Source organism: Zeus faber, assembly GCF_960531495.2.
Source record: "Zeus faber genome assembly, chromosome: 7".
Classification (NCBI taxonomy): domain Eukaryota; kingdom Metazoa; phylum Chordata; class Actinopteri; order Zeiformes; family Zeidae; genus Zeus; species Zeus faber.
In genome coordinates this window covers 12716835-12726828 of record NC_137203.1, presented here as the reverse complement: position 1 = coordinate 12726828, position 9994 = coordinate 12716835, and the positions used below count along the sequence as shown (strand labels likewise).

At 47.8% G+C, this 9994-nt stretch overlaps 1 protein-coding gene across 1 annotated transcript in view; it reads right to left on the bottom strand.

The window, feature by feature from the left end:
- The window catches only part of ptch1 (patched 1), a gene marked incomplete at its 5' end in the record, with an annotated part of 58915 nt that overhangs the window by 28413 nt on the left and 20508 nt on the right, over window positions 1-9994 (bottom strand). The window contains 7 exons of the mRNA XM_080004346.1: window positions 552-677; window positions 3198-3296; window positions 4255-4410; window positions 4953-5084; window positions 6310-6457; window positions 8031-8152; window positions 8619-8817. Of these exons, the coding sequence (XP_079860472.1) occupies window positions 552-677; window positions 3198-3296; window positions 4255-4410; window positions 4953-5084; window positions 6310-6457; window positions 8031-8152; window positions 8619-8817 (982 nt within the window). The remainder of the gene's footprint in view (window positions 1-551; window positions 678-3197; window positions 3297-4254; window positions 4411-4952; window positions 5085-6309; window positions 6458-8030; window positions 8153-8618; window positions 8818-9994) is intronic.

Below are 9994 nucleotides of genomic sequence, written 5' to 3'. Positions count from 1 at the left end.
CACACACACACACACACACAAACACACATGCACACAAACACACATGCACACAAACACACATAAACACAAACACACACACACACACACACACACACACACACACACAAACAGGGGTAGGGTTACGTGGACCACCAGAATTTGGACAGATGCTGCCCACCACTAAACAGCCTCTAAATGAGACTGGGGATGTGGCTTTCAGTGACACGCTGTACTTTTATTGTTCCCATTGGGAGAGCGTTCTCGTAGCCTCAGTGCTGCTGATTTCAAAATATGAGCACACTCCATACTTACAGTATATTAAAAGCCTTTATAACAAAAAAAAAACCTGCCTACGCTGAATTCACTGTTGTGTGGAAAAATAATGGAAACACACGGCCTCTGGGAGGAAGTTTTGTTCAAACGTTATCTGAGTTTTGTGCAAGCGGTCGTTATCTTTTTTCTCACACCAAAACATGGATTCCATCACTCTGGAGCCAATGAAAACGAAGGTGCAAGGCCACACCCAAAACACACACACGCACACACACACACACACACACACACACAAACACCTGCAGAGAGAAGGCTCTGAGCGCTGGGATGGGGATGAGAGCTGCCATGAAGAACCCTGTGACAATGCTGATGGAGGTGAGAGCGACGGTGGCTCCGGTCCTCTTCAGACACTCCCCTGTCCGGTCCTGAGATAGAGAGAGAGAGAGAGAGAGAGAGAGAGAGAGAGAGAGAGAGAGAGAGAGAGAGAGTGTGGGAGAGACATAGAGAAGATGGGGGGCCGTTTGAATTCAATAGGATTTCACGATTTTCACCCCCTTCCAGAAATATATCAAAAAGTCAGGTGTGTATAAAAAGTGTATAAAGTGTATAAAGCATAAATAGTAGAATAGTACAGTATATAATAGTATATAGTAGTTTACACTATACTACATTATAGTATATACTATAAAAAAGCTGTACAGGGAGTAGCCTCCTTGTCAGACTAGTATTTAGTTTGAGAAAAGCAATTAAAACAGAGATTATCACTCAGATACAGCATTACTTGCAATTATCACAGAAAGACAGACAGTGATTGCTCCAACACAGGGAGCCCAAGATGAAAGGTGTTCAGAGAAAGAAAAGACGAAAGAAAGAAAGAAAGAAAGAAAGAAAGAAAGAAAGAAAGAAAGAAAGAAAGAAAAGAGCTTTGTAGTTGTTCCAGACAAACAAACCTAAATAAATCGTACTCTAAAATTCTAAATCCTAATGGATCCATAAATCTATCTCGGCATAAACGTTCCTGTCATGAGCTGTGTGAAGACCTGAGGACGTGCAGGACCACACAAGGAAGTGTGTGTGTGTGTGTGTGTGTGTGTGTGTGTGTGTGTGTGTGTGTGTGTGTGTGTGTGTGTGTGTGTGTGTGTGTATGTGTGCGCGTGCGCGTGCGCGTGTGCGCGCATGCGCGCGCGCGTGTGAGTGTGTGTGTCAGTCAGACGGTGACGACCAGGTTTCGACTCTGTTTGGTTTTTAATCTCAGCTCCACAAAGGAAGCTGGGGATGGAGGAAAACAAAAACAAGCAAATACATGTCTGTGTTTTCCCCTTCGCATGTGGCCGATCCACGGATGCCACATGCCCACACACACGCACATGCGCACGCGCACGCGCACGCACAAAGAAAAACACACACACGAAAAGGGAAATAACCTGGGTCTGTGCCAGTGTTTGGATTAGAGTGATAGCTTTTGACTGACTGAAGAAAAGTGGAGGGTGACAGGAGGGATGGAGCGCTGACGTGGTTAGATATTAGCCGAAACGCCAATAACTTGGGAGACAAAAAAACAACCAACTTGACTAAAAAGAAGAAATTTGTGACAATTTGTTTTTGTATCTGACTGTGTGTCGTCAAAAACGATTCATATCACTTGACAATGAGAATCTACCTCCCCGGGCGACACACACACACACACACACACACACACACACACACACACACACACACACACACACACACACACACGGAGGCGTTAAATGTGTTTTCCGCTCTTCCCCCCCATGGAGGCTTGTCCTTCCTCCAGGGGGCAGGCCAGGAGCAGTGGGCAGCGTCCATGGCTGGTCAGACAATGTACTGCTGCATGTTTTCAGGGGGGGGGCTTCTGACCGATATTACGCGGAGCGCAACATCGGTCACGTGAGCGCGGGGAAAACATACAAACTCCACACAAAGAGGCCCCTCGCCCACCGGAGCGCGGCGCCAACAGGCCCCCCACACCCAGGCGGGAACGGAACCCAGCACCTTCTTGCTGTGAGGCAGCACTGTGCCACCGTGCCACTTCTGTATAAGTATCTCGTGAAAGCACCAATAGTCATTCCCAACATATTGTCTTGGGGGGAAAAATATCAATACGCAGGTTTTTGTCAAAAAACATTGTGATATTTGAGTTCGTTGAGTTAGCACATAGCATGAAGTGGTTCTACTGGTGATGCGGGGTACACCCTGGACAGGTCAATATAGATGGTGGCCGGTGAAATGAGGCCTCTGCGTTTAACCCATCCTTGGCTTGTCCTTCCTCCGGGGGGGCAGCCAGGAGCAGCGGGCAGCATTCGTGGACGCGCCCGGGGACCTGGTGACGAGCGTCCATCGCTGGTCAGACGATGATGTGTGCATGTTTTTTGGTGGGGGTCCGGACTGACGTTAGGTGGAGGAAACCCCATGTGAGCACGGGGGAGAACATGCAAACTCCACACAGAAAGGCTCCTATTTGGGCCTGTGCTCCGGGCGGGTTATCTCCCAAATAGGAGGGGGAATCGAGGGATCGAGGCAATCGTCCTGGGTTCGAGGGAATCGAACCCAGCACGTTCTTGCTGTGAGCCAACAGTGCAATGCACTGCGCCACCGCGCCACATAGATCGCAAAGCTGAAAAATAAATGTCAATTAATTAAACACCCGGGGTCCGGGTAGGACGGAGGCGCGCTGCGACACGCCCGAGTCACGCGGCTCCACGCTGAAACCGGTAATCGAAATGCGGTCGGAGCGAAAGGCGGTTTGATGTGGAGCTGGGCTTTGATGAGTGCGTAGCACAGGGGCTGTTCGATGCCACATCACAGGCACAGACAGGCGCTCGCACATTCCTCCGAGCAGGAGATACGACCAGGACAGAGGAGGTGCAGGTGTGTGTGCGTGCATGCGTGTGTGTGTGTGTGCGTCCGTGCGCGGTTTCCCTCACCTCGAATGGGATCCTCTTGTTTTGCCCCATCTCGCTGAAGGCGTGCGCGAGGAGGAAGACGTCGTCCACCCCCACGCCCAGGGCCAGGAAGGGCAGAACCTGCAAAACAAACCCCCGTCACACACCCTCCATGAGTGACCCACCCCCGGCCATAAAAAACATCATCACCTCCACGTCTACGGCGCTTCGCATCTGTTTGGATTGTCCTGCCGGTTGGATAAACACGCTGACGGGCGGGCGAAAGTTGTTTTTGTTTGTTATGGGGTTGCTAGAAGGCGATTCACGGGGATCTTTGGAGCGTTTTGTTGAAACTTTTATGCAACTTTCCCTGCGCCGTGCCAAGCACATTTCTAATGTTCCCAATATAAATAAGAACAGGGATGTTAAAGGGTAATTGGGTTTGCTTATTTATCGCAACGGGGAGACCGCACATGACTTAAAATAAATAATATGTATTCAATAAACTACGTGGAGGATGTGAACATCATGCGAAAACAAAACAAGAGAAACAAACAGAAGACCAAAACAGCCTAACCCTCCCTTTCAACACTGCATAAGGAACTATTACCTCCATCTTGCCCCCACAATGCATGCTGGGATGCCGTTCTCAGCATTGTGTGTGGTGTGTGTGCATAATATGATTTTTCACCCGAGGTAGCGTGTCATCCTGGGAGCGGACAGCTAGGGCACTCCGAAGAGCCACCGAGATTGGAACACATATTAGATGACATCACGTCATTTAGTGAGTAGGTTGCCAAACATAAGTCGATTTTGTCGGTAGTATAAAAATATTGGAATAAAAAGATGGGTTAGCCACTTGATTTGCCAATTGTCTATTTATTGCGACATTTCAAACGTCGGCTCACAAAATCTCCACAAATTTCTTCCATATACATCCGTGCCGATTCAACAAAATGACTGCGATCGGCTCAAATAATCGTGATGATGTAATAATTGATTATGCCATGATAACTGCGACAGATCCACTTTTCACACGCTGTTTGAGCTATTCTAACTCTCCCGCTAGCTCGCGGTGTACGCCGGCGTGGTGCCTCACCTGCGTGGTGGCGGCGTTGAAAGAGATACCCAGGAGCGAGCAAAGCCCCAGGCCAGCTGCCACAGACAGCGCCACCAGCAGGACGCCCGCCAGACCCACAGCCCCCTGCGACTTGGCACAGTCCCACCGCAGCATGGTCAGACAGGCGTAGGCCAACTGGAAGCAGAATCCAGGGATGAAATAATTTATAAAGATGCATTCATGAGAGTGACGTGAGAGTGAAAACAGAGGTTCAGTGTAGTGCAATTTAATGAGATTACATTTGATTCCATTTTTTTTCTTGATCCCTGAAGGGAAATTGTGGCGTCAAAGTGAATATTTTGCAATATTTACAATAAAGAAATAAAAAATGAAAATATTGAAGTATTTCAAAACATTCCCAATAATATTATTAATGTTCCTTGGTGTAATTGGTGTTATTACATTTCACTTCATATATGTATGAAAGTATGTATATGTATGTGACGAATAAACGTCTTGAATCTTGATCTTGAATCTTGATAATTTCAACGCAACTATTTCCAATCCTAAATCTCTTCACACAACATGCTTTTGAAATGTTCATATAACGTTACACCTTTTTAGTTTCTCCTCTTTGAGGAAGAGATGAAATATACGAAAAAGAGAAAAAGTATACGATATTACACTCAAACAAACAAAAAAAAAACCACGTGCAGAAATGTGTGGAGGGTTCTGACCATGAGCAGGTAGCCGCTGGCCACGCGGATGACACTGATGTCGGAAAAGGATTTCAGTATGTCCTCCAGAGTGGTGGTGGTGAACGACAAGACTTTCTGAGACGAGTTCGCCGCCACACTCTGATGTACCGCCTGGAGAGAGAGAGAGAGAGAGAGAGAGAGAGAGAGAGAGAGAGAGAGAGAGAGAGAGAGAGAGAGAGAGAAAGTACATCAAGAAATGGTGAGGAAAAGTTTGAAAAAAGTTGGAAAATCGTCTCCAACCTTGTCTCCAAATTTGGCGTCCATCTTTATTAGACATGCAAAAAAACATTTTTAAAACTGTCCTTGATTTATGAGCTCTCCCTCTTTCTCTCTCTCTCTCTCTCTCTCTCTCCCTCTTTGTTTCGTTCTTTCTTGCCGTCTCCGTGCAGACAGATGGCTTTGGCATTGAGCTGTGATTACCGCTCAGTGGGGAGCGATGCTCGCTGACAAACATCAAGGAGCACACACTAGATCATGCGCGGTCGCACGTCACGCGTGACAACGCACATGTGTGCCGCACACACACACACGCGCATGCACCCACACACACACACACACACACACACACACACATTAGTCGCATTCCCAACGTATTTGCCGGAATTAATTTGATTTAAAAAATTTCCATAAAACGGGAAACAGTAAAATCTCCTCTTCATCGCTGGAGTCCAGGGCCTTAAGATTAATGGCATTAACACACACACACACACGCACACACACACACACACTCCTTCACACGCATACACACACACACACACACACAAGGTCACACTGTGCCGAGGTTGGGGCCTCCAAAACAAAGACCAGATGATGTCACATATAAGCCACCAAAGAGGCCACAGCTGGGAAAGACATTGTGCATGAGCCTTTCTGTGTTTGTGTGTGTGTGTGTGTGTGTGTGTGTGTGTGTGTGTGTGTGTGTGTGTGTGTGTGTGTGTGTGTGTGTGTGTGTGTGTGCGCGCGTGTGTGCGAGAGAGAGATATCGGGAAATTTTAAAAGAGATAGAGCAATAGGCAAAGTATGTATGCATGTGAGAGAGAGAGAGACCCCATGCTCCCTTAATGTGTTCCAGACGTACCTCCGCAGAGCGCTGAGCGGGGGACGAGCCTCGGCCCAGTACCACACACACACTGTGGGGCCTAATATCTATCGGGGGCCCAGGCTTTGGACGGGGCCTTTTTCCATGTTCACTTGTATCCGCCTGGTGATTTACAGTAGTTCTTGGAGACTCACTCACCTCCTCCTACTCCGTCTCTGAAAACATTCTCTCCAGTGCTTCCTCTGGTTTTCTCTCTCTCTCTTTCTCTCTCTCTCTCTCTGTCATTCTCTCTCTCACCTCCGAGTATCTCCTCTGCCAGGCCTCCAGTATGGCCGCTGCCTTGTCCTCGTTCCAGTTGATGTGGGAGACCTCGATGTAGCCCCGCAGGCGCTCAAACATCTGCTTGGGGGTCATCAGCTGGAACATGGTCTGGAGGGCCTGGGCACTTTGGGGGAGGGAGGGAGATTGGAAAGGGGAGAGAAGATACAGCATAGAATTTAATTGTGGATACTTAAATGTTTTCAGAACAAGATCAATTTAACCAGATATAGGGGACAGGTTCTGGACTTCCATTTGAGTAATAAGCAGTTGTAGATCAGGGGTCTCAAACCACAGGCCCGGGCCACGAGGCAATTAAATGCGGCCCGCTTCATGTTCATGAAAACATTATTGAATCTGGCCAACAAGTTAACTTTAAAATCACCCATGCAATTACTAATCCCTGGAATTTTGCTTAATGTTTTCAGAATGTGAAAAATAATAAAACAGTATTCAACAATGGTGGCTATTTTTAATAGACACATTAAATTATTAAGCAATTCCCTTGTGGCCTCAGGTAATTTCGGTTTAAAATGTTGTAAATGGTTGAAAACGGCCGAGAAACAGCTTTGAAATTCAGCCATATTGAGAGTAAATCAAATGTTGAATACTTTACACTCTAAAGAAATTACATTTAAAAGGAAAGTTTCTCTCCGAATGAAGATGACCAGTGTGGTGTGGTGATAAAACCACACTAATGGTGGCAGTCAGTGAACAGGACGGCCAAGGCGGCAAGGCTAACAGCCCAATGAAGAGTCAAAATCTCTCACACACACACACACATACGCACATTGAGGGCATAAACACCCCCACCCCGCCCCCTCCCACACACACACACACACACACACACACACACACACACACACACACACACAGTTGGGCATGCACAAACACCCTAATGACCCAACCTTGCCAGGAAAAAAAACACAACCACAAAACAAACAACGCACCCCACTGTACTCAGAGACGTGCGTGTGTGTGTGTGTGTTTGTGTAAGTGTGTGTGTGAGTGTGTGTGTGTGTGAGTGTGTGTGTGTGTGTGTGTGTGTGTACATGTGTGCGTGTGTTTGTGTGTGTGTGTCGGAATGTTTACGCTGTGCACTAATTTCACATGCAGAAAGTTGTCTTGAGATGCTTGAAAACACAAACGATACCTCGAGATTCAGGATTCAAGAGGTTTATTCGTACCTTTAACTGAGTACCTGAACGAGTTTTTTGGGGGTTTTGCTCACAGTCTTTAGTGATTTCGGGACAAAGAAGCGTGACGCTTACATAAATCTACATGTTTTAATAGCCAGCGCACATATCTCAAAAAGCTTTATATTTGTACAAACTAACCAGGCCATACATCACCTCGCTCTGTCACGGTGTGTGTGTGTGTGTGTGTGTGTGTGTGTGTGTGTGTGTGTGTGTGTGTGAGAGTGTGTCCGTGTGTGTGTGTCCATGTGTCCGTGTGTGTGTGTTGTGTGGGTATAAGTACAGTGGCTATTAAATATCCAGGCAGAGCAGTCGGAGCTGAGCAGGAACAGCTGGAGCTCTAAGATTTCACTGGAATCTGCTAATGACTGCAAGATTTACAGCGCAGGGGCGCGCACGTACGCACGCACGCACGCAAGGTTTTGGAGAGTGCAAGGGAACAAAAAACACACGCGCCGTCCAGAATAAGCGCTACGGCGATCACAGACTGTGTGTGTGTGTTACCTGAGCAGGGGTCCGCTGCCGTTCTTGGTGGTTCCTCCGATGATCAGCTCCTCCTGCCAGTGCATGTAGTTCCTGGACAGACCGTGGCAGCCACCGCTCAGGACCCGCGCCACATCGAACGGCTGTCGCCACGACAACGGCGGGAAGACAAGGCGGGACAAAAGCGGTGTCAAGTTTTGATGAAAGATGCTCACATGGTCAAACGCGGTCGGTCATAGAACTCCACAACGGATAACATCAGTACGCACATTGTGGGCATCCTTTATTCAGTTCCAGCAGCAGAAATCAGTGCAAGTCAACAAAGAGACAATGAGTAAATGATAAAATAATTAATAAGTAGTAAAAGATTTAAAAAAAAATAACATACAGTATGTACACATCCATCATGTGTGTCTGTGTGTATGTGTGTGTGTGTGTGTGTGTGTCTGTGTGTGTTTGTCTGTTTGTGTGTATGTGTGTGTGTATGTGTGTGTGTGTGTGTGTGTGTGTGTGTGTGTGTGTGTGTGTGTGTCTGTGTATGTGTGTATGTGTGTCTGTGTGTGTATGTGTGTGTGTGTGTGTGCGAGCGTGCTTTTCCTGCTCTCCCACCTTGGTGGTGTTCTTGTTGGGCGCGGTGAGGGGGCAGTCGGGGTCGGCGGGGTTCAGACAGGGTCTGTCCATGTAGCCGTGTCCCACGCTGGCCTTCTCCAGCATGTCCTCGAAAGTCTCCACGGAGTAGCCCAGCGCCTGCAGCTCCTCCAGAAACTCCATGGGGTCGAAGTTGGTCCACTGCAGAGGGGGCTTACCGCTGCGGGGGCGGGAGTCAAGGAACACGGAGGTAGTTGGTGGAGATTTTGTTGCCATACATTACTTTACGCTGCATTCAATTCCATTATATTACATGACCTCGTTTAGCGGAGACCTTTGTCACCAAAAAGCGATTTTTTTTTTTGTGATTGTTGCAACCAAATTGCGAAGTGGAGGTGGTTTTAAGTAAAATTTCAGGTATTGGCGAAAAAATCAAAGAGGCAAGCTCTCGCAAATATTGCGGATGTTGACTGAATTTGCCTGAATGTTCGCGATCGCAAAATCACCATTCCCTCAAATGGGAATGGTTGAAATAGTCAAGGATTCCAGAAAACTCACCTCGACTATTAGTTTGAGTTTGGGTATCGCCTACTTCCCTCGAGTTTATTAGCGAGGCGGCGGTAAAACGGAGCCCATTTCCCATCATGCAACGGCGGAGCATAGAGAATCTGCCCGAACCGTCCTCGTCTCTCCGTGTTCTCTCCATCCCTCACACATTCCAGTCGCTCTATTTTCCCTCTCTCCATGGTTCAGACTACATTGTATGTGCTTAACCAGGCTTGGGTCATTATTCCCAGCCTCCCAACCAGAACATAGTAAAAACCTTATTTACCATCTGAGACACACACACACACACACACACACACACACAGACACACACACACACACACACACACACACTAGAACATGAGCAGATACCCCCATCGGACCATAGATGCACAAAGTTGGTGACAAGACACACACACACACACACACAAACACACACACCCACACACACACACAAACTCCCGCAGCATCCCGAGGTAGAGCTCTGCTGAGTGTTACTGTAGCAGCAGGCCATTAGCAACAGAAGGAGCCAGACAATGGTGTGAGGCCCTGGGCAGGAGAGATACGCATGCCAGCAACCACTACAATAGAGCCTTCAGAGGGGGACGATTTCGGGACACACGCACGCACACACACACACACACACACACACACACACACACACACACACACACACCAAAGAACACTACGCGCACACAGCCGTGCGCTCACTGCTGGCTCGGGCTAAGCATGTTTTTGGCGGTCTCTGCAACAAGGGTAAAAACACCAGGGTTCTAGATCCCAATCTCTCACTGTCTCTCCCTCTCCCTGTCTCACTAACACCCCCCCCCCCCCTACTCATTTACCTGTCT